The sequence below is a fragment of the Podarcis muralis genome, chromosome 13 (assembly GCF_964188315.1).
Source record: "Podarcis muralis chromosome 13, rPodMur119.hap1.1, whole genome shotgun sequence".
Taxonomy (NCBI): domain Eukaryota; kingdom Metazoa; phylum Chordata; class Lepidosauria; order Squamata; family Lacertidae; genus Podarcis; species Podarcis muralis.
The window spans coordinates 32,190,887-32,218,298 of record NC_135667.1 but is presented as its reverse complement, the minus strand read 5'-3'; the positions used below and the strand labels follow the sequence as shown (position 1 = coordinate 32,218,298).

Genomic DNA, 27,412 nt, shown 5'->3' with positions numbered 1-27,412 from the left:
AAATGTTCCATGGCTTACCACTTAAGCAAACAGCACCTCTGCTTTGTGGCAAAGGGGGTACAGACTGCGGTTAGTATCAGGATGCAGGGACTTCGGGGGAAGGGAGTTGTGCAGGAAGTAGGGTTTGCATTTTATTCATTTATTCAGTGACAGTCCCATTTTGCTCACAAAGCGTGCTTCAAAATAGACCGGAAAGCCACAGGGTGGGATGACATGCTCACAGCCAGACATCCACTCCCCCCACACTTGTGGAGAGGAGGGGGTGGTCCTCTGTGTGTGCATATGTACCACAGAATGAGGAAAACCAAAGGGCCCTGCAGACAGGCAGACAGGACATGGGAAAGGGTTCATGGTCTTTGCCATTCGTCATACAGATCTGGCATGACAAAAATAAAATAAAAAAGCCAGGAGCAGCAGGGAATTCTGGGAGATGGGCTAGCATATCAGATGCGCTCGGGAAGTGAAAGGGGAGGGAAGAATAACGAGTTTTGTGTGGAAGGGGGTCAAGTCAAGGCTTGAGAAACAAAGGGAAGGAGAGAGGAACAGGTAGAGATGTCGTTGTGGTTTAAGGGATGAAAAAGTGGCAGTTGTTACCTTGCTTTGTGGCCTCAGAAAGTTGGCCAGCCACTGGGCGCACTGTTATAGCGTCGACAAGAACACAGAAGTGTGTGAACCCAGCTGAACCGTACTGGCCTAACCATTAAGACCCCAACCAATGCAAATGCACATGGGGCATATCAGGGGGCAGGGGGTGGGGACAGGAAATGGTGAAAAGGGTTTCCACGGGGAACAAGGGACTGCCACTGCCCAATGCACACACCTATATTTACTTATGTAAACTACAGATATAGTAAATGGCCAGTTACCTACAGTTGACACACCGCAGGGCACAAGTTAAACATGTGCCGAGTCTGATAAAAACAACCTAGCCTCATGGCACTTTAGAGTAAGCGATTTATTGCAGCATAAGCTTTGGAAAACAAGAAGCATCTAGTGAACCAAAGCTTAAGTCACAAGCAATTGGCAAGGCTGCAGTCCTGTACTCAGTTACCTGGAAGAGCGTCTTTTTGATATCAATGAGACGTGCTTCTGAGTAGACATCAACAGGACTGCCCTGCAAGGACTTTAAGGTACCATAAGACTCTGTTGTTGTTGCAAAACAAAGAGCTGTTTCACTGGAATGTGCCTCTGATAGATTTGAACATAAAGGTGCTTAACAGTGTGAAGGACTTTGAATAATAATAACAACAACAACATTAATACAAAGGAATTCTGATAATGACAGTTGCAAAGGCATAGATATCAAACAAGTGGTTTGATGCTCTACAAACAGTACAAGCAGTTAGATATAAAACAGTCTGTCTTTCAATGTTATTCCAACATTTTTTTAAAAAATGATGCTTGTTGTAATAATCTTTTGAAAACCAGATTTTGAAGTCTGGTTGAAAAGTGGTGCATGCAGAAAAATGGGGGTTGGGAACCAACTTGCCCTTGTGCTTTACTTTTGAGTTTCTCTCCAGTGTGTTCACATTTCTAATGGTTTTAAAGGATTATAGCTTTTATAAACTTTTTAAAAAATTGTTTCTTGCTTCCCAAGTGTGTATGGAGTATATTGTAAGCCTAGAATCACCACTGATCCTTTGTTGAAGAGGCTTGCCGATCTTTCAGACAAGTCTAAACTTAATTCTCTCCTCTTAGGCAAAGATCATAAGGCAACCTGGCTGGTAGCCTGATTCTGCGCCCAGATTTGTAGGCATAGATCATCCTCTAGAATAAAATAGCTTACTAGGGAAGTGCTGAAGTCAATTTTTAATGGTAGCCCAAATCTCAACTGTACGGGTGTACGTATATATCTCAATTTTAACTCATGAGCTATTGCTGCAACCTGCTTCAATTGTATATTTTATCTTTATGAACACTGTTTTTATTGTGTTATGTTATGTGAGATGGTCTTTGACCATAATAAAAATTATCTAAGCCTAGAATCACAGACTTTAGAGTTCAAAGGAACCATGATGTTCATCTTTAGCCCAATGTGGGGCTCGAACCCACAGCCCTCCTGAGATTAAAAGTCTCAGACAACTTCAGCACTCAAGAGTGCCTGCTTCTGGTTTCCGCTGGTTTGCCCACTGTGGCCTTTCCTAAACAGCTTGGTTGCTGTGATCCATGCTCTGGCATGGGAGCCAACTCCTAGGGGCTGAGGTCCCTTTGCCCCCCCCCCAATAAAATATTTGAGGGGGCCAGCCCCTCACCAAAGTTGATGGGCATTGCCATTCAAATGGTGTGTGAGATATTGTTTTAATTATGCTCTACACTGATTTAGAATACTATGTAAAAAGTGGTATATAAATATTTTTAAATAAATTAATGGTTATTGTTATGTCTCCACCCCCCTTAACTTCTTTGTTCATTTGGTTCACATAATGATTGCAAAAGCATATGTGGGTTCTGGTCCAATTCATCGGTTTGGGCAAGCAGTTACTCTGAAAAAATCCCAATACTTCTGTCAATATATATCTTATTTTAAAAATCCAGCAGTAATTTATATAAACTATACTTATGTTTTAAAAATGAGCATACATTTGACAGCACGTGGTGTTTATTGGGAGGAATTTATTATTATTTGCCAAGATGGCATCTTAATGCCACACTGAAAAACCTAATTTCTCAAAGTAATTGTTGTGCTTCTTTTGCAACTGCTCAAGCATTCCGCTCCTTAATCAACTTCCAGCCAATAAATCTTCCACAGAGCTGTTGAGACCAACCTGACCCTTCTTGTAACCAACTGTGCCAACTGGGTGTTTTTTTTAATAAGGATGTCAAGATGGGTAAATAAAGCCTAATGGCATTTGGCTTTGGCTTGCGAGTGGCTGGAGGGGGCCGCTTCCACTTTTCAAGAGGACTCCGTTAATAATATAGAGATGTGTCTTGTATCCTATTCTCTCAAGAATCCCGTATTCCTATCTGGAGCCTCTTATGAACTCCTACCATGAACGTGGAGGTACTGGACGTGAAAACAGCCCCATTCACTTCAATGGTGTGGGCAGCTTTGCATGTGCATGAAGCTCTCCTTTCCCTCCCCACAGCTGAAGCCAACAAGGCACATGAGCCCCACATAAACATTAGAACTCTTATGTCTGCATAGCAGGATGCTTTGGGTTTCCATTCAAACATGGTCAAGCGATCCGATATACTTTTCTTCTTCTTTCCCCTCTCCACAAGCTCTTGTCTTTTCTCTGCTAAATATGCAACACTTCTCTGTGTGTGCCATGGGCAGGAAAGGAGTTGGGGCATACACACATGGACATGTTGTGAAATGCTGGGTGGGGGTGTGTGTGAACATGGATTCAATCACATCTCACAACCGATACCACTGTCTTTCCTGGCAGGGAAGTGGGCCTCTGACAATTTGTTGGGTTGCGCCTTCACAAGTAGGCATTTTCCTCCTTCTTTTCAAAACACTGCCATATTGATAGCACAGCACAGGAAATAAAAACTACTTGCCCACCCCAAACAAAGCAAAGCAGGTACTTAGCCTTACATAGACATAACTGGGCAGGGGAATTCTTAACCAAATCAAGGGGGTGGGTTCCAGTTGGTGCTATCTGGAATTCAGGAGATTCTTGAGGAAGTAACAAAAACATGGAACTTTAGCGACAGAGGACTTAGGTTTAGGTTTGAGGGAGATGGGAGTCCTATCTGGACCACACAACATACAATTTTTGCTGGGTTTGGCTCCAGCTTCTGACGTATGCCTGTGGAAAGTAGCTCCCCATCTCTCTCTACATTCACTGCCATGTCACAAGTAGGTGCATCTTCTGACAGAAATTCCCAGCCGTAATTTCTAAAATCGCTTCCAACGGGCATTAGGAATTTGTGTTCAAGTTTGTGCAAATATACCTGCCCCTGACCCTGGATCAACAATCCTTTGCCAACTCACCACTCACCTCCAGCACTCACCTCCACTCAAAGGCAAAAACAAAGGGATCCTAACTCAACCTGCCTCCACCCCAGTGTGCTCCCATAACAGAGTGGTGTGGCTGCCTACAGATAGACTACCTGTTGTTGTCCCTGGATGCGCATGTACTCCATGCGTTGCTTTATGTGCTTGCTCTTGTCGGGGCTGCCTTGCTGGGTTTGCTTCAGCCGTGACGCAGGATTGACCATCTTCATGGCAGGGATCGAGACGCCACCGCCGCTCTGGAGGGAGAATAGAGGAAAGGATGACTTTGGAGAGATGCTAAGGTGCAAGGCATACGTTGGCAACAGGTTAAGGGCTTGCCACTGGCTCTGCTACTGCTGCCAAACGCATCTCCCTTCACTCCCATTGGCTGAGCTGCCATGCTGTCATGGAACGTTCACAAACATTCAACCGCTTAGGAAAAACCTATCTTCAGGAGAATTTTGACACATAGTGCTGCTTCTATGGAGGAGATGAAAGGGCCGTTTACCTCTTGCCAGGGTTCTCTTGCTATCTAGCCTGCTCAATGTGTATTGTACACATGTCTCCAAGCTCTGCTACAAACCACAAAAACTTTTGAAGGCAAGCAAAATATCCTCGCACTGAATATAAGGTAAAGGTAAAGGACCCCTGAATGGTTAAGTCCAGTCAAAGGGGACTATGGGGTCATGTAGCAAGCATGACTAAACTGCTACTGGCGCACGAAGGACCGTGACGAGTGCAAGAGTGCACGGAAATGCCATTTACCTTCCCGCCGGAGTGGTACCTTTTTATCTACTTGCACTGGCATGCTTTCGAACTGCTAGGTTGGCAGGAGCTGGGACAGAGCAATGGGAGCTCACCCCGTCACATGGATTAGAACCGCCAGCCTTCTGATCAGCAAGCTCAAGAGGCTCTGTGGTTTAGACCACAGCACCACCTGTGTCCCAATATATATATCATAGCTACGGAGCTCCTTTCCCGACAGAAAAAGAATTATTTGTTGCTGCTATAGACCTACAAAATTACAGAACAACAGTCTTACACGATCACAATCAAAGCACAATAGAAATTGGGGGTTAATTACCCATTTGATCTTCTTGCCCCCCTTTTCTTTGCTAGCCTGGAAATTCATTAGAGGTTCAGGGAGCAGAAAGCACTGGATGAAGGTTTAGAGAAGGGTCTAAACCAGAGAGCTGAATAGCCAAAAGTAAAGGAAGAATGGGAAAGGGTTTTATTTTTAGCATACTGATTTCTCCACACATTTGGCCTGACCCAGCACATGCAATCCATATAGGGAAGTTGGTCCCAACCCACAGACCAGCTGTGCTTAATAATAAAATCAGTTAACCACACCTCACCCCCACGGTAGAGGCCTGAACCAACTAGTTGTAAATATATACCAAAAACCATTTAAAGGGCAATAGAGTCCATGACAAACAATTTAAAGCAATACCAATATCAGACAAAGCTTTAGTAAAGGATTCCAAGTTCAAGTCTGGAAGCAAGTGGAATGGCTTTCCCTCATCCTCCCCCAAATCCTGAAATTAGCTAACTTGGAATCTCAATGCCAACTCAATATATGCTGCTTGAAGGAGAGCCCAGATGAGCCCTCTTCAGTTATGTACAACATTTTGAAAAGTCTTGCTGCACCATTCAGACATAGGGATGCAAGAAGGCATTGTTTTTAATTCCACCCTGCAAAAGTCGCAAGCAGCAGTGCTTCTGTTCTACTGCCTTTCATCTTCCATAGCAAACTATGTTATTCACCTCGCTGTCTGCTGTGGTGATATTATGTAGCTTACATACTTTAATTGTATCTATTACGTTGCAATTACATTATTCTACCCCATGCATTTCAATGCAAAATAAACGCGGGCGGGACAGGGATATAATTAATTACATATCATTTGGAGACTGAAAGCAACAACAGCAACAGCAAATACTGATCGTATTTGCCAGATTGATTTTCATTCTGGACAGGGGGTAAACAAGCGAACATTGACCATTTCTGCTCCTGTTTTGCTGGGATGCACTGACATCCCGAATGAGACATGGGTTCCTGCCTTCATCAGTACCACCACATGTCCTGGGAAGACAGGGCCAGCCCTGCATAATGGGTAATACAAACAAGGGCACTCCCCAACTATTTTGGGATTTTGCAGAAGCTATTCAATCACATATCTGAGCTTTAGGCTTGCAGATTTAAAGTGGATTAAAGCACTCTGTTGCCCTAGCACAACTAATCCACTTAAAAAAGAAAAAGAAAACAGACTTTATTGCACGTTAGAAAGTGCAATAAAGAGAAACGCATTGAGAAGTGCGGGATGAACAAATGGTTAACAGGAAAATTTGTAAGCATCCCACTAAGTGAATCAGGATGAATGCAGGATGAATGCTGGTTGTCGTACCCTACAAACAAAGCAGAAGTAATGCGCAATAAAGTCTGGCTGTACTCTGAGCCCCGCTATATGTCCTTTTTATTGTACATTCATGATGATTTGTGCTCATTATGGCATCAGGACAGTTAGACGTGGTCCCATCTTCAATACTGTTTGCACCTGCAAAGGTTTGAGGGCAGTTACCTGGCAGCAGACTTTTGTACATCCAGTAGCGCAAAGCCCTGTTAACACATGCAAATTTTACATTTTCTGGATTTGGCCAACAGCTTCCGAAGCTGCCTTGTATTCCTCCAGATGTTGCTGAATTACAACTCCCATCATTCCTGTCTGTTGGCCAGGCTGATTGGAGTAATAATAATAATAATAATAATAATAATAATAATAATAATTTATTTATACCCCGCCCCAGGGGTATATACTCTGGGCGGCTTCCAACAAGGCAATAAAATACAATAACCTATTAAACATTAAAAGCTTCCCTAAACAGGGCTGCCTTTAGATGTCTTCTAAAAGTTTGGTATTTATTTTTCTCTTTGACATCTGGTGGGAGGGCATTCCACAGGGCGGGTGCCACTACCGAGAAGGCCCTCTGCCTGGTTCCCTGTAACTTGGCATCTCATAGCGAGGGAACCGCCAGAAGGCCCTTGGAGCTGGATCTCAGTGTCCGGGTAGAATGATGGAGGTGGAGACGCTCCTTCGGGTATACTATTCAGCTATTCAGAAATATCTGGAGGGATGCGGGCTGACCATCCCTGTTCTAAAGGCAATGATTTGAAAGTATTCTGGGCACGATATAGTCAAATTTAAGCTTTTTAAAGTCACTAATACTGGAAGGAGAGACCTAAGCATCATGCAGGCTGTCTCTCCCATTGCATTAACTGGATTAGAAGCGTTTAACTTCAGCTGGCTTGTGCTCTTGATTTGTGATTATTATTCCCAAGGCTCTTGGTTATCTTGAATTTTAATTGTTCACAAGTACCAATCAATCTTCATTATTACAATCATGGACCTGCCACTAAATTACAATCAAAGAAACGCAAAATTACAGTTTCCAGGCCACTGGAATTAACAGCATGGCAAAGGGCTAGGATATGTGAGTGCATTGATGCACATTCGTACTTAACACTAGAGTGAATTGTTGAAGGCTATTTGGTTAGTAAGGCACTTTAATCATCCGGTTCCTAGTAGTACATGCTGATGCACAGAATCTTGCCGCTTTGATGGCGATCTCCATGATTCTTAATCCAACCCCTAATTAGATTTCAAACAAACACATTCTGCTGAAAGCAGAGGATGTTCTATGCAAGCCTACTTCTTTTTTGTTATATTGAGAGATATATTCCGATGTCTTACGCTTGTCCTCTTTGCGTCTGTTCTTCACTCACTCTTGCTGTGAACATCATCTCATCAGCTCCTTGCTGCCATCATCTCTTTACCAAGATTTGTCTGCTTCTTCCCTCTTGCATTCAGTACAAACTGCTTCTTCTCATATTGTTCCCCTCTGCTTTTCTTCTTCCGAACTGTCTTTAATTCCTTGTTCTCTCTTCTTGGTGGTGGTTGTTTCACCACTCAAGCCACTTATCTCCGTCTCTGGCATTTAGGTCACCTTTTCCTTTTCCTTCCTCTTACTGCTGGAATTCTTCGCCTCTTTAATAACATACATCGTGTTGCTAGGCTTTCATGAGACCTTTCCCTCCTGAATTTTGGTAACTGTCTTTACACCTGGCAATTGATTAAAGGGCCCATCTACATTACATGGCACTTGTCAAAGTATCTGTATCTTTTTCGATTAATTTCTTTTCCCTCCCCCTATTCCTTCTGTAACTTGTGTTAACAGATTGGCCGAGTATTTTCTTTTTAAGAAGGTACATCACTTGGCACAACAATAGACTATCATGATTATTTAGCCAGCCTCAATCCCGAGGATCCTGAGCAGACTTTTTGTTCAATCAAATATTTCCTCTCTTTTTTCAGTTATCACCTCTTGGCCTTCTGCTACTCTAATCCCCATGCCTGGATCAATATCTTCTTCCTCTGATCATCTAGGCATACCCCTAGCCACCTACAAACTCCTCAAGACTTGTGCCTTTTCCTGATTCCCCCCCCCCATCCCTATAGTCTCACTTTGCCTGTACCTCCAGTACTGCCAGACTTTGCTCTGCTAATCATGGGTTGTTGCTTATTAAAGTATACAGCCTCTCTCCTCTGCCACTCTGTGCATCACAGCCCTTCACACAGCTCAACAAGCCCCCCTTTTTTCATCACAAGGGGAACGGGACTGCAAACATCTTATGACCAAACTTTCCCCCTCTAAGCAGTTCAGATGTTCATGCGCAGTCCATGACGTCACAGAATGTCAACTAATAGCTGAAGAGAGGACAGTCACAAGGCCTATCAGCTGCCTAGCCGTTCTCAATACATAAATAAATGCTGTATAAAATCCTAAATAATTTGGGACTGGGATATCTAGCAGATTGTCTTCCCATTATATCCCTGGTTGATCTTCCAAGGAAGCCTTGCTGATCATACCAGAGCTGCCAAAATGTCATCTTATGCAGATTTTGCTTCTTTTTAAGCTTCATATGGGCATCTTTTACTCATTGCCTGGGCAACATCCTTCTCCTGGAAAAAATTGACGCTAGAAGGGACTGAGGTTAAACTCTGGCTGCCAAGCATCTCCTGCGAGTTCTGCTTTTGAAACTGCTGCTAAGAGTTTTGGGAGGCGCTCGCCAAATTAACAACCTCGATTCTCATTTGCCCATTATGGCAGTGCGAAAGATACTTACTGGTAACAAGGGTGTGAATTGCTCCAGGGCCTCATGGTTAAACGTAAAACACCAAAAAGAATCTAACCAGAGGCCCCATCTGTACTGTACCTTTAAAGCAGTATTATGCCACTTTCAAAAGCAATCACTCCCCCCAAAGCATGCTGGGTACTGCAGTTTGTGAAAGGAGAGAGAGAGAGCCAGTGTTGCATAATGGTTAAAGTGTTGGACCTGGGAGCACACGGTTCGAATCCCGACTCAGCCATGAAGCCCACTGGGTGACCTTGGCCCAGTCACCACTTCTTAGTCTAACCTACCTCACAGGTTTGTTGTGAAGATGAAATGGGGAGGAGGAGAACCATGTACACCACCTTGAGATCCTTGGAAGATAAAGGTGGTATATAAGTGCAATGAATGAATGAATGAATGAATGAATGAATGAATGAATAAATAAATAAATAAATAGTTAGTGCTCAGAGTTGTTAGGAGACCCTTGTTCCCGTTACAGAGCTACAATTTCCTGAGTTCCATGGGAAGAGAGGTTGATTGTTGAACCACTGCTGGAAACCCCTTTACAAAAAAAAGTCACTTCCCCCCCAAGGTTTCTTGGCTGGGAGGCAGCAAGGACAGTTCAACAACCAGGCTTTGTGTGGCTAGTTTGCATTTGTAGTTCACATGGCTCAAAGAGAAATGCAAAGAGGGTGCTGCACTTTCGTTCCTGTTAAGAGACAGCCTTCCCTACATTTCAGAGACAGATTCGGTGCCAGTGGTGAGGAAGAAGAATAAACTAGCATGAACAGAATGAAGAAAGTAACAGTGAATAATCAGACTAAGACATGCCATTTCCATAGCCAGAAAGAAAGAGTAGCTCAAACAAGTGGAAGGCATCTCGTTTGGCTTCCTAGAGAGACTGGACTTGAAATTCCACTTAAATCTACAATTTTGCAGAGATCCAAGATGGTTCACACCTTGTCTCTTAAGAGCAGGTCGAATCTTGAGAGGACAGACAGGAGAGAAGACTTTCAGGGAGGAATCTAGAGGTACAACAGAACAAGAGGAATGTTTAAAACAAGTGAACCTGCGGGTCGTCGTTCAACAGGAACCGAGGTTTGGGCAGCAGAGGAGGTTTAGCGCTGGTTGAAGAAGTCTTGGGTGTGCTGTTGCTTGCTTCATACTGTTTTAAATCATGGCAGTAAGGCTGCACAACCACTGAACCAGCATGGCTGCATTTGGGCACATGCGTGCTCACCTTCCATTCTCCATTTTTGCCATTTTCTGAGCCCAGAGGCCCAATGTGATTTTGAGCAAATATAAGCTCAGTAGATGCCTGGCAGCTAATTTCACTGATACTCATTTCGAGTTCTCTGATGGTCTCTTCCAGGTTGTCCAGCCTTTGGTAAGTGTCTCTGCAAATCTCTCGGCTTCTTACGGTCATGTCATCAAGAGAAGTGCTTTCCTTTTGCTTGTCTTCTAAACCTGTGTCTCTCTCGTCCTTGCCTGTGCTGGCACCAACAGGAGCCAGGGATGCTGCGTCAAACCCAATGACTTCTTTATTCCCAGGGGATTCTGGATGCTGCAAGGGAAAATACATTTCTGAAGCTTCTGTCAGATGACCTCTCTGCATTGGTACAATAGCAGCATCAGGGCCTTTCAAAGCTATTGGAACATCTTCTGTGTTCTGATTGGCTTCTTCATTTTTTGATTCTGCAGTGTTGCTTCTCTTATCCAACCCTATGAACACGTCACCTCCTTCTGTTGGTGAAGAAAATGTCTTATAGTCAAGTGTGACAACAGGTGCTTCATTTTCTTTTGAATGAGCCCCAATCCCTTGGACAGTTGTCTGTAGACTACTTGCTTGCTTGCCCCAAACTTTCACAAATATAGCATCTTTTCCTCCAAGTTGAACAATTTCATCTTCCGGTGAAGTTTTTGTTTTTTCAAATGCTACCAAACCTCCTTCTCCCCCATGATCAGTGTCACAAATAAGACCAGTTCCAGGCAGATATCTACGAGATTTCACTTTAGCTGGCAGAGAATGAGTGCATGTTGAGGCCTTATTGGACAGGCCTCCTTTCAGCTTCTTTTCATCCTTTTTCAGCTTTCCCAACAAGACCTCTGGGCTCTCCCTCGTTTCCACCATAGTCCGTCCAATGACTCCTGTCTGTCCTCTGATGCATTGGTGATCACGGGTCCGAGGGTTGCATATCCCCTTATCAGCTTCTGGCTGAGATTCAGGAAATGTCAAGCTGGACACCCACTCAGAAATGGCAATATGAGGGAGGTGGGAATTGTAACCAGATGGAGGTTTTGAGAGTCCTGACTCCTAAGAGGAAATTCAGACAAGAATTATTGAGGCGGGAGAGTTTGCTGGATGAAAAAAAGCTAACAACCATCTTCTCGGCTCAATATTCGAATGAGTTCTTAATAGTGGGCCTGGATCAACCTGTTTGGCCATCTGGGCTACTCTCTTGTTTTGCAGTGCAATTCCCATCACCCCTGAACACTAGACATGCTGGCAAAGGCTGATGGGAGTTGCAGTCCAAGACATCTGGAGGGCAGCACATTGGAGAAAACTGGTCCACCACAAGAACTAGTCTGAACATCACAGACGTTTCAGGCACCAATGTGGAAGTATTTCCTCCACAAGATCTGTTGAAGTTGGACCCAAATGAAGGATATTTGGCAAAACACCATTCCAAAATTTGATATCTATGGATAGTTATCCACAGCTTGCCTTAGTGATAAGGCCAATCTTGATGTCTACCAAACAAGAAAACCCTGTCAGTCATCTCAAGGTATAGTTTATAGGCAAAGCCAAATGGCTAATTTACAATGCAACATCATTCCAGGTTAACTGTGATTGCTTCTCCCAAATATGCCTGGAAACTGTAGTTTATAGATAGAGATAGATAGATAGATAGATAGATAGATAGATAGATAGATAGATGATAGATAGATAGATAGATAGATAGATAGATAGATGATAGATAGATAGACAGATGATAGATAGATAGATGATAGATAGATGATAGACAGAAATATCTGTTGCAGATCTCTATTTTCTCTTGCAAAAATATGATTCCTAGGAAGCTGGTAGTGCAATGTAGTATAAGGTTACCAGATGTCCCTGTTTCCCGGGGACAGTCCCTGGATTTGCAAATCAGTCCCCTGACAAAATCCATCTCTTTCATAGGAAGTTGAAAAATGTCCCCAGATTCATTGAAAAAAATCTGGTAAACTTAAGTAGTAGGTGTGTCTACAGAAATGAAATAAAGTAAGAAGCGATGAAGAAGCCAAGTATCCTAACCCCTTGCACATAAAGCAAATCCAACTCCCCACAAGCACTTTTGCCCACAGAATCCAACCCACAGCTTACCACAAGCAGAGAGCAGGCACACACCCCAGGAAAGTTATCTGTAGAGCAAAGGGCTCAAGCACAACAGTCACGCTACAAACAGTGAGGGGAAAGATAAATAAAAATCCCCTAGGACAACGGCCAATGTGAACTGCAGGTACATGTCCTCCCCCATGGGATCCCAGAGCATGAGCCACACCCATCTGTCAGTCCATGTCAATGTAATTTTATCGGCTGCCACTTCAGCTCACCTAACATTTGGTCTCTACTTATTGCAGCTCCTGAAGGTGCCTGAGGTGGTGGGGAGGGAACCACAAGATCCTGTGCTAGAGGAGGGTGTGGCATAAGAAGAGCCAATGGCTCATCTAGCCCAGCATCCTGTTCACACAGGGGCCAACCAGATGCCTGTGGGAAACCCAAAAGCAGGATTCGTGCGCAACAGCACTCTCCCCTCCCTCCTGTGGTTTCCAGCGACAGGCGTTCAGAGGCATCGCTGCCTCCAATTTCCACACCCCCCCCCCCGGAGCACCACTGAGACAGTTTGAGAGAAATCAGCAAATTCTCAACGGTATCCCACTCTCTACACCAGCGGTTCTCAACCTGTGGATCCCCAGATGTTGTTGGACTACAACTCCCATCATCCCTGAGCTCTGGCCTCACTAGCTAGGGGTGATGGGAGTTGTAGTTCAACAACATCTGGGGACCACAGGTTGAGAAAGGCTGCTCTACACTGAACCAAATCTCCAGAACTCTTCCAGATATTGCATACTAACAGTAATAAAAAACTTTTCCGATTTCGTAAGATGTGACTCAAGCCACAGATAACACCAGAACAGAATCACTTTAGTTGGGGGAGATAAGAATGTGGCATTCTCCACCCCCTCATCCCCCCCAGACCCATGCACTTGGAAACGAGCAGTGAGAACAAGCACCCAGGCTCCGCCCAAAAGGCGTGGCATGCATTGCAATCAGGAAATCCCTTTGTCTAGAAGTGCAGGCGGAATAATAGCGCAAGCAGAACAAGTGAGTTACCCCCAACTAAACAGTGATCGGCACTCCCGGTTCCGCCCCAGTCCAAACTTGCCCAGCATTCTTTGGGGGGGGGGGGAGGCCCAGCAAATCATACACCTGTCCCTTCGAAAGAGTCACACAGGGTTAGTGCCGGTTGGATCCCGTGTTGTGTCAGGACAACGCACACTACTTGTGTCAGGTGGGTGACGTGGGGAAGAGCCGTTAGTTGGTTAATGTACGGAGAGGTAGAGAGAGAAAGAGAAAGAAGAGTTAACAAGGGGCTGCAGAGACGGAAGAGGAATCCTGTTAGAGGTGCTATGGCAGGTAGCCAGTCAGAGGGAAGGAAGAGAAGAAGGGAGTTGTGATCCGTCCAAGCACGGCTGTGTTACCTTCCATCCTTCGGCTGCTATGGTGGCCCCATTGGGCCACATGTCTGCGGCAGGGGCGAGCTGGTCGCAATGGAACTTAGGAATAAATGAAGAGCTTCTCTGAAATACCTGAGGAAGTCAGAACACGGAAGGTGGTTGTTTTGGGTTTGGTTTTTTTGAGGGGCTGTATACAGACAGAAAACAAAATAGTCTGGATTGCTAATTCCGGCTCAAGGAGGATAACCACGAGCTTATGGGGTGGCGTGGAACTGACAACCAGGAAACTGACCACAGGGCTTGGCCCTACCCTCGGTTTCAGAAAGGATCTGCAGGCAGATAGTTTGTTAAAAACTGAAATCACAAGATGTACCGTTATGAGAACACCCACTTTCAGCTGTGTAACACACAGTATACTGTGCTACAGAATGACAATGACACACAGAAATAGGAATACAGTACACCCCTTTTATGCCCTCAATGTTGCTGGACAGGAAACCTTGAAATTCAATAGTAGGAGAAAACTACACTGGTTTGTTTGTTTTTAAAATACCAACCATAAACCTTTCTTGATTTTAAACCCACATTCACCCAATTGGCCCAATTGTACTGACTAGTGATAAAAAAGACATTGCAGTGATGTTTCGGGGTGTGTGGAGACAAAGGAAGAAAGTTGATCTCGGGGTCCTTCTTGGCACCCACAAATCTACTGCCATTTTTGCTTCCAGAACTGCAGTAATTCTAAATTCTAACAAGCGTTGCTAAGGTGAAGGAGAATTGCATTTCTATTATCACACCAAGCTCCATCACTTGCTGCTACATATTACACTTAGCTCTGCTTTGAAAAAATCAAAATGAAAGTGTATAAGAGTTTCAGTCCCAAGTCTGTAAGTCTCCCTTTGGAGGTCTTGGCTGTTACCATAACGATGGTTCAGAGAATATGTTAAAATCATAATACTGTACTCAGAATTGAGTTGGATAGTGTAGTTCTCAGCATGCCCACCAGGAGGCAACATTTCCCCATAAACTGCTTCTAAACTCAGGGACCATTCCAAGTTGATTACTATACTAACTACATTGCCAGCATTTTACAGTAGTAACAAACAACCTGGTGAATTTCTGATATCTGCAGGTTCTGGATTAATTTTCATTTCCTTTGCAGTCCAAGTGACATTTTTTAGCAGCTGAAAAATTCATTTGAGAAAAGCTGGGTCTGGCTAACCCATGGCTAACTGAATGCTTACATTCTTAACAGTTCCGTAACACCCTTTCTCTAAAAATGCAAATCCACTGGAAGAAGAGAACTTAGAGTGGAGATGCGTTAAATGAGGGTTCTGTCATCTGAATGTATCCACATGGTTCAAAGAGCAACCATATAGAACAGCATTTCCCAAACTTGGGTCTCCAGCTGTTTTTGGACTACAGTTCCCATCATCCCTGACCACTGGTCCTGCTAGCTAGGGATGATGGGAGTTGTAGTCCAAAAACAGCTGGAGACCCAAGTTTGGAACAATCTGATATAACACTGCAATAACTTTTGACAGGACCACAATAAATATTTTTAATACCGGTTTGGGAAAGTAAGTTTATCAATGGGAAATCTGAATTTCTGGGGATACGCATTCAGATGACATAACCAAAGCAGCAAATGGGGGGGGGGGGAAACACCATACTCTTAAATGGAAAAATAAGGGAATTAGATGCATTTGGGAATATCACTATCCAAAGCCGTAGCTACATTGAGAAAAAAAAACCCAGCTGTATCATTGGGGAAACAAGACACAGGAGCGTTAAAAATGTGAGCATCAGAAAAACCTACGTGTGGATGGATAGCATTGCTATGATAAAAATGAAACATCACAGACACTGCTGTGCCGTTTCCTTAACTGTACCTCCAATAATTTCATAAGGGATAGAGAAGAACTTAATCCAATTCAATGTCCTGTTTGAACAAATTTACCTTGCTCCAAGAACAAAATATAGATTGCGGCTGTTCTTCCTGTAACCAAAAACTACAATACAGCTTTGACATTTTCAGCTGATGCCCAGGTAACACTGGGAAACACTGAACAATGTAAAATAAATACTCTGCCAGCAGCACGTATTTGAGAAAATTAAACCAAATCAGTCCGAAATGTAATGGAAAATATAAAGCCCTAATTAGAACTTGGGATAAATACAGAGAATAATTGACACTATTGACACCGCTTTTATATTGCAAACATTTTCCAAATGGCAAGGGGATTAGGTAGCTGAGAACAATGTGCTTTTTTTTTTCAATTTTCTGTGGAGTATGGGACTGGGTGGGAGGGAGGGAGGGAGGTAGCTGTCATTTATAAAGCCATGAAATGTAAAATGTAGAATCACTTCCTGACCCCCCCCCCTTATCAGCTTCTGGTTGAGATTCAAATTATTACAAATTAGGAGTCAAATTCAGGAAATACAATGAGAACTAAGTGACACGAAATCTGACAAAATTCGAACAGCTGCTAATATGTCACGTTACTTGCAAAAACGTCTTCTCTGTGGAATTATGTTGGAGACTGAGCCAGAAGATTACAAAGATAAAGACAAATGGGAGAGGGATTTACAGGTGTCAATTTCAAACTCTCTTCGGATTTATATCGGTAGAGAAGGGCCATGTTAACTGTGTATAATTAACCTATATAGATAACTTTTTAAATAAATGGTTGTAATGGCAACATATTTCATCCAGTAAAAAGAAAATACATGGAAATACATCTTGTGCTTTTGGGAGGCATTGTTAAGTCAGTGCAGATTTCATGTATATATGGCCATCCCATAAGAAAGCGAGTTTTATATACTGGAGGAATGTTATTAGAAAGATCAAATACATTAACAGGTTACCCCCTCAAAACACACACAAAAAACACCCTCCCCCACTAAACCCCTTAGTAATTATCCTGAGTAATTTGAAACCTTACATCTCAAAAATATGCAGTTCTGCTGTGGGCACAAATTATTTTAATAATGTATTGGGAAAAAGAATGACGTCGCCCGCAACACAGGAATGGATACAGAGTGCAGCAAACAGTGTTAATTCACAAGCTGACCTTTTACAGACAAGACATTGATGGGAAGGGATGAATCAGATGAGACAATCAGATGAGACAATCACAGTCAATAGGGACTGTTCGTTCCATAGCAGCCTCATAATGGAGCTAATGAAAATGCCTGACAATAAGTGTTGTCAATAGTGCAATACTTTCATTAATGAGACTTAGTTTTGAACAGGACTGGAGGGAGTTTGCGGCCTTCCAGCCACCACCTTCACCATGCTGAGTGGAGCTGATGGGAGTTGAATCTAACAACATCTGAAGGGCCGCAGATTCCCCCATCCTTGGGGATAGTGTACAACAAGCAGTTAGTCCCTAGTTGTTCAACTCTTATTGGAGGTGTTGAGCATCTGAGGATCTCCAGAGAATGGACTCCAGTTCTCATCAGCCTCAGCCAGCATGATCAACAGCCAGGGATGATAGGAGGTTCCTCACCTCTTAGTAACAGCAACCAGATGATTTCTGAGTAGATGTTAGCGTGTCCCAGATTTTAAATGTTTTTTTGGGGGTCCAACATTTGGTTAATGCAGGATTGCAGACTGAGTGTAATGTCTAGAAGCACAAGTCATGCTTAGGGATGCAAACATTTGCTGACATTCAGCCAGAACATGACCTACAAAGTGAATCTCCGCTTAAGGAGATCCTGCTCTGGAGGGTTTCTCATTGAATTTCTCATAATTCTAGAAGCTACAGGCATAGGCAAACTCCGGCCCTGCAGATGTCTGGGACTACAATTCCCATCATCCCTAGCTAACAGGACCAGTGGTCAGGGATGATGTAGTCCCAAACATCTGGAGGGCCGGAGTTTGCCTATGCCTGATCTACTCCCTACAAAAAATTAGGAAGTCCATCTCTTGTCTTCACAGGCCACTAGAGCAGGGCTTTATCAGTCTGGCCACAGTGCAGCCACTGAGTCACCTCAACGACATGGATGGAAATGGCCACACTGGGGCCAAAACTGCTTCTGTAGTTCTGCGGACCATTTGCAAGTGGCTCCTTCTTACATATGCCCCGCCTACCTCGAGCTCTGCAATGATCCGGTCTTCCTCGTCATCATCTTTGATGGCAGAGGCAATGATGGGCGGCGTTGAGGCAGGCCTAGCGACCTCTGACACAGTCCTCCGCAGCTTCACCTGCGGCTTCTGGGTCTCCAGCTCTTCTGATTCAGCTTTCTGGAAGAACAAGCAAAGGGAGAAGTGATGAATGGGAAAGAAGAAAGGGGAAAGGGCACAGAACAAATCTAGTTCACTGGGAGTGCTCCCTGTTTTATGGGAGGGATTAACGTTCATACTAGAAATTTAGGTTTGCACAATCGAAGTGGATGAAAGTGCTATTTCAGCCTAAAATTGCATCTTAATTTTTTTAAAAGAGGCTTTTTGCAGTTTGGAAACAGATGGAGAAATATACTGAGAGGTGTGAGGTGAATGAATGACTAATGGGAAAATGTGCAAGTAAATCGGGATGAATACAGAATGAATGCTCACTGTCATATAACCACCCTGCAAACAAATCAGAACTAATGCTCAATAAAGACTGGGTGTACGGGCCCCTCAAGATGTCCTTTTTATTGCACATTCATGATGATTTGTGCTCACAATGACATCAGGATAGTCATATACAATCCACTTTGAAAACTAACGAATGGACTTTCAGTTGTTTGGAAAGTGACGAGGAAATGCATTTAAAACTGTATGATGAAGGAATGATTAATAGAAAAAGACTTTTAAGACCCTGATGTTGGGAAAGATGGAGGGCACAAGGAGAAGGGGATGACAGAGGACGAGATGGTTGGACAGTGTTCTCGAAGCTATGAACATGAGTTTGACCAAACTGCGGGAGGCAGTGGAAGACAGGAGTGCCTGGCTTGCTCTGGTCCATGAGGTCACGAAGAGTTGGACACGACTAAACGACTAAAGAACAACAAAACATCCCACAAGCAAATCAGGATGGATGAAGGTTGAATGCTCGTTGTCATAAAACAGCCCCATAAACAAGTCAGGATGAAGACTGGACATAAGTCTAACTGCTGTGTAAACTTTGTGCAAGCAAAGCAGAATTAATGCTGAATGGAGGAGTCTGAATGGAGTCTGGAGGAGCCGCTGGAGATCTCTGGCCTGTCATATAAGGGATTCATACCTTCATGAAACTGGATTCCTTTTTGCTGGTGACGATCACCTCTCCTGTACGGGTGGTTGTGAGACCGTGGGAAGATGGGAAACTCCGCCGAGGTGGGGGTGGGGGAGGAGACTTGGAGGGCTTCTCAGTCCGATATCTGGGCACCGTCAACTCATCTAGGGAGGTTGACAAAGTTAGTGATAAGAGCCATGCATTTAATTCACAGCTTTCTCCAGCGAACACAATGCTGCACATTGTCTATCTGCCCAGATGGATCTGCACATTGGAAGCTGCGTGCAGCTGTCTGGAGGCAGCAATAAAGGACAAGGTCTCAGAGACTTGAGGAACATACATAAACCTCACCCACAAAGGATTAGAGACTGGGGTGACATCCACAACATACGCTGAAATCAGGTTTATACCACTGTTGACAGCCACTTTAACCCCCAAAGGATCTTGGAAACCGTAGCTGACCCCCTCATTGCCTTGACTGCTCCTCATCACAGAGCACTGCACTGTCTGTCTCCCCACCGCTTTGCACCTGCCTTACCTGATCCGCGGCGGCCGCTGGGGTCTATTTTGGTTGTGGCCTTCTGTGCATGTTGGGGTTTGGAGGGCTTGTGCTCTGGGGTGGAGGCGGCGCTCCCACTGCCCCCGCTGCTGGAGGTCTGCTTGTGCTTGGCCGCAAACTCCAAGTCAGGGATGGCTTTCATAAGCTCAGCTTGGGTCTCTTCCAGGAGGCGGTTAATATCCTTGGCGCTGTACTGGGTCAAGGCTGCTCGCTTTTCCTCCCAGTCTCGCTCGGCAGCCTGTAAAGCAGGGCTGGGGTAACTGATACACTCATTACTCTAGAGCAGGGTGGCAGACTAGACCATGGGTAGGCAAACTAAGGCCCGGGGGCTGGATCTGGCCCAATCGCCTTCTAAATCCGGCCCGCGGACGGCCCGGGAATCGGCGTCTTTTTACATGAGTGGAATGTGTCCTTTTATTTAAAATGCACCTCTGGGTTATTTGTGGGACATAGGACTTCGTTCATTCCCCCCACAAAAAATATAGTCCGGCCCCCCACAACGTCTGAGGGACAGTGGACCGGCCCCCTGTTGAAAAAATTTGCTGGCCCTTGGACTAGACTCTACATAGCAGCTGAGCATTTGATATCTCGTGGGAAGGGCTTAGGCTCGAGCCTTGAACCTTGAGGATGGAAAAACATGGAGGCTACCACTAAGTGAGGAGTGCTGTACCTTTTATAGAGTCAGAAAGGGGGGAAAATCCGCCTTCCCCTCTCCTTGCTGTTCAGTGGGAAAGAAGAGAAAGGCTGGACCCAGGCCAAGCTACGGTCCGATCCCTGTCTGCGGAGGTGGTTCTGTTCCTCTGAGCTTGTGGCAGTGAAGTTTCTAACTGACTGACTGAGCTGGCATGGAATGTTCACAGACATTGCACTATGGCAAGTGATGTCAGTGAGAAACCATTCCAGCTTCTCAGTGAACAATGATGCCAGAACAGCCTCCAGTCCAGAAGGGGAAATTGTTTAAGCTTGGCTGTGATTAAACTCTCACATAGGTCCTAGGGACAGGGGTAGTTTTGTGACGCAGGCTGTGGGTTGGGAAGGTGTCTCAGGAGGTAAAGGAGTTATGGGTCAAGCATGTATTAGAAAAAACACATGGGCAAATAGCGGCTAGGTGGAGAGGAAGGAGTGTTGAGGAGACTGGGACTCAGGAAAAAAGAGGATAGTGCATGGGTAGGCAAACTAAAGCCTGGGGGCCAGATCTGGTCCAATCGTCTTCTAAATTTGGCCCACAGACGGTCTGGGAATCAGCGTGTTTTTACATGAGTGGAATGTGTCCTTTTATTTAAAATGCATCTCTGGGTTATTTGTGGGGCATAAGAATTTGTTCCCCCCCAAAAAAACAAATATAGTCCAGCCCCCCACAAGGTCTGAGGGACAGTGGACCAGCCCCCTGCTGAAAAAGTTTTGCTGACCCCTGGGATAGTGAGTATGGAAGAGGGAAGGGAGATTTGTCTAGTGTGAAACAAAATGACCAATAGGGCTGGAGCAGGAATGAGAAACCTGCTACCCTCTAGATGATCTTCGACTTCAGCTTCCATCGGCCTCTGCGGGGATGATGGGAGTTGTAGTCCAACAACATTTGGAGGGCCATGTATTCTCCATTCCTAGGTTGGGGTCTAGCCCTGAAATAACTTCTATACCTTTAAGAGTTACACAGTGTTATGTACTGAGTTGAATAGGATCCAAACTGCAGCAGTCTAATTGGTCCTAGAACAATAGGATCCAAAAGGCAGCAGTCTGATTGGTCCTAGAACAATAGGATTCAGAATGCAGCAGTCTGATTGGTCCTAGAACAATGCAGCAGTATGATTGGTTGGCAGGAACTACCCAATCATGCTCCAGATAGAAGTGAATCCACAACCTGATTGGCTTACAGTAGAATTCCGGAATTAGCCGATCATGTGCAGCCCATTGTGTAAATAATGTATATAAAGCAGATACTTTGAGGGGACATTCCTCACCACTATGAGCTGAATAAAGAGCATGAAATCACTTTGCGACTCTGAGTATATTTCACACAGAAAGGAAATTCTATCTGTTGTGGCCTCTACAGTCACTGGAGCATTGTGTTTGTGTAACATAACATTATTTTTACTTTGTGAAAGCAGTTACAGGTTTTCTTTAAATTGCATACATAAATCACTAGGAAGGTAATTGCATCAAATGAGGGGCCACCACTGAGAAGACCCTGATTCTCCAATTCACAAGCAGGAAAAAGAGGAGGACCACAAAGGGAGGGAAGAGAGGTTAAGTGATCGCTGTCAACATTGGTGATAGACTGCACTTGCTTGGAGCAGAGGGACAGCAAATACCATGGGGCAAAGTTTTCCATCTCAGGCACTAAAATGTTGTAGTATGGCTCTGGATCTTGCCTGAGGAGTAGCTGTTTCCAAAGGCTTTGCATACAAATTCCCTCTCCTGGACTACTTCCAGACTGTCACATTTTAGCACTCACCTCTCGCTCCCATTCCATTTTTTTTGTTTGTTTGTTTTTGTCAACAGCACAGTTAGGGCACACATTGCCTTATCCATTTCAGCTGCTCTCCTCCCCTGGAACGTTCTGGAATGTTTCTATGTTATTACACCCACAATGGGTCTTGCCCCACCATTATGAGTCCTTACCAGGTTTGCCCCTCCCATTGTCCCACTAACTCCCAGATGCAGTGGCCCCTTTTAATCACCCCTTCCCTCCCCGAACAGAAGTGCGCAATATGGAAATGCTGCGTTTCTGTGACCTGGGAAGAACCACCGTGTGTTTGATGGGAATCCAGTGTGTGAGATGCATCTTATTCCTTAAGGACCTTGTTTCTCTTCTGCTTCATCATCATAAACTGCTCTCACCTCCATAGACACTGATCTGTCCACGCTCCTCTTGCTGGGGGTCTCGGAGCCTGTCTGGGTCTTGGCAGCAACCATCTCTGAACCCCGGGATGGGTTGCTACCCTTGGACAAGTGGCTCTGCATTTGGCTCTGCCCGTAGCTGCTCGTGCCCAGGCTGTCCGTGGAAGCAGTCAGGTCGTGGAGGTTCATTGGGGGGCTGGTGGGTACCTCGAAATCCAAGCCCCTGCTGAAGTCACTTTCTGGCTCCACTTTCTTTGGAGACTGGCTGAGGAGGTTACTGGACGAGTCCCAGACCCCTTCGTCAACTTGCCTGCCGAGAAAAAGGTCAAAGGTCAGAGTGTGTGGGCGACAGACTCCAAAATGGCTGCCACCAGCAAATAGCAGCAAACGCCGCTGCGTCTGTTTGCCTACAAGGGCCGTTCTCTGAAACTGCACGTTAGGGGTGCATGAACAGCAGCATTGATAAAACGATGGCTGAGGAGCCTGGAGGTCAGTGAGGACGAGAGAAGCTGCGGCCGTTTGGAAGAAGCAAATGCGGGTGCAATGGCAATCGGGGCGATGATGGCAGCGGAGCCCTGGCCAGTGGGAGGGGCCTTAGGGATCAGGAGGCGGGGCTTTAAAGAAACACCACACTTACATCACCCGGAGAATGGGCTGGGGACACCTGAGGTCGTTTTCGCTCGTGAAGCTTAAGCAAGCCCGATCCTGGCCAGTACCTGGAAATCCCATTTATTTAGGAATCCCATGTGTTCTGTTCTGAGCTCCTTGGAGGAAGCAGGTGGGACGCAGGCACGGCAAATAAAAACGCCAGGCGTTTTCAGGTACACCTGCAGCGAACTCTAGCATCTTTGTGGGAGGGGACAGAAGGTTACGTCTCGGCCTATTGGGTCCCAGGAGAAACAAGCAGGGCTTCCGCTCGCTCGGGAAGGGGCTCACTCACTTGCGGACTTGCGTCAGGGTGTCGGTCACTGCCTTGCACCGCTTGAATAGGCCGTCCAGCCGGTGAGGCTCTTCCTTGAGGAACTTCACGGCCTCCACCTCCACGCGGAGGACCACGCGCATTTTGCTCTGCAGGCTGGGGAAATTAGCTGCAATGCCAGGGACGGGCAGAGAGGGAAGGGAGAGGCACGGGGGTCAGAGCAGGCCCGAGGAAGGCTTTCACCTGAGGGTGGGCAGGAGAGGGAGGCACAGAGCCAAGAAGGGAAGCAGGCGGGCAGGTGGGATGGCAAGGCTCAGGTGAGTGAGAAGTGAGGCCTCCTCTGACCGACACTGTTACTTGGCCTCAGAGGAGGAATGGCGTTTGCACCCCTCCCACTCACTGCGTCAACACCCACCACCACCACATCTCTCCTCCCTCCCACTCCCAACAGCACAGCCAGTCACAAGCAAGGTAAGCGGTCGTGTGTTCTGCATTAATGGGGGAGTGTGAAGAAGGGCTGCAAAGCCACAGCTGCTCTGTGGAGATTTGGTATTTTTTCAAAAAAAATGTTTTCATGAGAGCTAGCAACTTAAAACATAAATGAAACCTGAAATGTCCTTGATATTTCTCTCCCGCCAGGCATGGCGGAGGGACTGGGGAGTGGGCGAGGAGATGGCGTTGATAGCAAAACCAGCACGGCCTAATGCCCATCAACAACCGCTGGAAACGCATACAAAATGTGTCACATTGCACGGGGTGTGTGTGTGTGTGTGTCAAGACTGGTGCTTATCAATTGATCTCTGATTCAAACATGAAAGTTATCAGGATATCCCTTCTTTATTGCTTTTACATAGTTCGCCCCCGCCCCGGCTTCTGTTGGTTCTGAATCTCAGAAATTTAGTGAATATTGGTAGGCACTAGTAAAAAGAAACATCCAAAATCTCTGTGTTGTGGATCTGCTTTTCCCAAGAGGTTCTTTTTTCTGGAAATAGTGCAAATGAAACTAACAATATGACACTTAATAAAGGGATTGCATTAGCACTGACGTTTCTTAGTAAATGCCTATATTTTCTAAAACCTCCTTCTTGGATCTATTGAAATACTAAGACTTGCTGGAAAACGCTAAGATCTGGCGAGTTTTTTGACATTTTTTGGTATCTGCCATTTTATACTAGCTTTTCACATTTGCCATAATATGATACAGCGTCCTTCCTCTCAGAATGTTTGAGAATGCAATTTTATATCCACTTACCTGGAAGTAACCCCCACTGAATTCCATTAATCTTACTTCTGAATAGACATGAATAGGACTGCACTGTAAAGCTCGGGCTTGTTTTGTCCATATTGAGGATCTATCAATTTAGGGTTTTTTTCCAATCTTAAGTTCAAATCTCTACATTTTCACACATTTGCAATTTTATTTATTTATTTATTTAAATCCTCACGAAATTGCAGATATATGCCATTATATGCACACTACTTGAATGGCCATCAATCATGGATGCTTTAGTTGAGATTTCTGCATTGTAGGGGTATGGACTAGATGACCCTTGGGGTCCCTTCTACCTCTACAGTTCTATGATTCCATATACATTTTTGCACACATTACCTGGCCGGAGAACTGTGCTGGCAAAATTCGGAGGAGCGCACATTACAAAGGATGACTGCATTTTGGGTTAGCTAATTGTTTCGGAAAGCACAGATTTGGTGGGTTCACCTTTAAATGTGGACTGAATTGAATTGCTCCTCCATCCATAGGTTAAAGCATGGGTTGGCAAACTAAGGCCCACGGGCTGGATTAGGCCCAATTGCCTGCGGACGGTCCGGGAATCCAGGCAGCCGGCATAGCACGTGTGCGCAATGGTTTTTGCAACTCAGCCAGGATTGGGGGTCAAAAGTGAGGTGGGCGGCTGCTCGAGGCAAGCCCCTTTTCCGTCCGTCGCACACACGCAGCAATCTTTTCTCTTGGGGTGAGGGGTGGGGAAGAGGGAAAAGGAGCCACAGTTCGGATTTCCACCATGGAGCTGCCGGCGACTGACCTCAGGAAGGGCAGTTGCGGCGGCAGGGGCTCAGAGGCGCCTCAGGAGTGACACCCGCCGGTGTCTGGCGGTGGTGCTCCCCGCCAGAGGAAGTGAGGAACGCCTGGGCGACTGCACGCCAAAGCAGTTCTATGCTCTGCTGCGGAGGCCGCTCATTAGCTACATGGCGCAAGCCATGGAAAGGTAAATAGCCGCCGCCACCTCATCTTCCCTCACGCGGGGAAAAGAAAATTTTTGCTTGAGCGGCGCTGGCCTGACTAAACGTGGCCAACGGCTTTTCCCTTCACCCACACATGTGCACACGCTCTCCAGGGCTGACAGGAATAGTGCGCTTATCTCAGCCCCCCACCCCGCCTTACGACAGAGATAATAACTGTCAACACGTAAAATGCAAAGGAAGCAGTGTGGCTATGAGGGAACACCCCCCCCCCAAATCACATTTGGGCAACGTTGGGGTTGGTCCCAATAGGGGTTTTTTGCCAAAAATGCGGGTCATAATCATGGAAACATATAGTCCGGCCCCCCACAAGTTTTGAGGGACAATGGACCGGCCCCATGATGAAAAAGTTTGCTGACCCCTGGGTTAAAGCGAAGGAAAAGGAAAGGCGAAGAGCCTCTCTACGTACAAATGGAAGGGGCACAGGAAAATGCAGGAACTGCCACATTCGATCAGCCCGAGTCCTCGGAATGTGCTCAGGCAGCAAGCAGCAGTGCAAACGAGGACACCAGCAGGCAAGCATCACGCAGGGGATCTGCACACACTTCTATGCATGTTCAATTGCCTGTGTGTGTGTAAATGCTAAGGGTGCTCGCTTTGCTAACAAATGAATAAGCAAATGAGGAGTGCGCACACGTTCTGCGGAGTTAACTGTAAGACTCTTTTTTTGGGGGGGGGGGAGCAGCTCAATGGCACTCTTAAGCTTGCTAGCCTAGCTTGGGCCAACACAAATTATTTTAGCTATACTTTTTTATCATACTTGATTGTATTTTCCTTGGGGTTTTTACATATCCAGGTTGCTTTTTGAATGTATCATTATAAAAAAGCAATCAATACATGTATCACCATCATCATAATTATTAATAAATAACATCAGCATCAACACAGCTGAGTGGTATGGGAAGACTGAAAAAAGGAGGAAGGAATTGTTTTTATAAGATTTTTACATCTGAATGCCACTTTTTGAATATATGTCATTATGAAAATGTAGTCAATATATCATCATCATCATCATTAGCAGCATCAGCACAATGCAGTGCTATGGAAATAATAATAATAATGGGGGATGAGCTTTTTATTCATGGACACTGTATGAATACAGACCAATTTATCATGTGGCAACTCTCCACATAATTCCCTTTTCACGCTGATCATGTCTAACCTCCTGCCAAATGGCGAAGAGGAGAATTATAACACTCCCTTGCGCATATAGATTTCCAATCAAGCACAGAAGCACAGCCAAATTCTCTCCACCAGGGGCGGCACATCCTGCTTCGCCCCCTGAGGTATAGCGCAGATGGGGCCTCACGGTCTACCAGCAGCTATTGGCTACAGCTGCCTTCCTCTGCTCGGTATCCTCCAGAAGTTCTGGACTACAGCTCCCATCAGCCTCAGCCAGGACTGGCAGAGGCTGATGGGAGTTGTAGTCCAGAATATCAGTGTGGCACCAGATTGGGGAAGGCTAGGCTATGCAATAACTTAAAATTAAGCCTCCATGTTCAGGGGCAGAGCATTGAGTTCAGGGGCTGGCACTAAGCCACAGGGGGTGTCTGCCTCCCTCATGTCCTGCTTGTGGGCTTTGTGGGGCATCTGTCTGGCCACTGTAGGGATTGCTGAGCTCAACAGACCTTTGGTCTCAGCCAGCATCGTGATTCATGGGTTCTGAGGACTAATTATCTTGGAAATGCCACTGCTTCCTGGCGCTTTTACAGATAGGCTGTTCATAATCCGTGTGACAAATAACACTTAGCTTGCACTGGGAAAATGAAAAATCAACTCTCTGCACTCAAGGGAAATC

General features: G+C 45.4%; 1 protein-coding gene across 16 annotated transcripts in view; it reads right to left on the bottom strand.

Moving 5' to 3' along the window:
- The window catches only part of SRCIN1 (SRC kinase signaling inhibitor 1), a 259,534-nt gene that overhangs the window by 7,056 nt on the left and 225,066 nt on the right, over window positions 1–27,412 (bottom strand). For 13 of the 16 annotated variants that reach the window (XM_077917324.1, XM_077917322.1, XM_077917321.1 and 10 more), the window contains 8 exons: window positions 23,380–23,527; window positions 22,440–22,749; window positions 19,581–19,839; window positions 19,052–19,206; window positions 17,935–18,087; window positions 13,863–13,970; window positions 10,186–11,430; window positions 4,060–4,200 (listed from right to left, as the gene is read on the bottom strand). In XM_077917324.1, the coding sequence (XP_077773450.1) occupies window positions 4,060–4,200; window positions 10,186–11,430; window positions 13,863–13,970; window positions 17,935–18,087; window positions 19,052–19,206; window positions 19,581–19,839; window positions 22,440–22,749; window positions 23,380–23,527 (2,519 nt within the window). The remainder of the gene's footprint in view (window positions 1–4,059; window positions 4,201–10,185; window positions 11,431–13,862; window positions 13,971–17,934; window positions 18,088–19,051; window positions 19,207–19,580; window positions 19,840–22,439; window positions 22,750–23,379; window positions 23,528–27,412) is intronic. The other 3 variants (XM_028703759.2, XM_028703762.2, XM_028703757.2) reach the window with 2 other exon arrangements.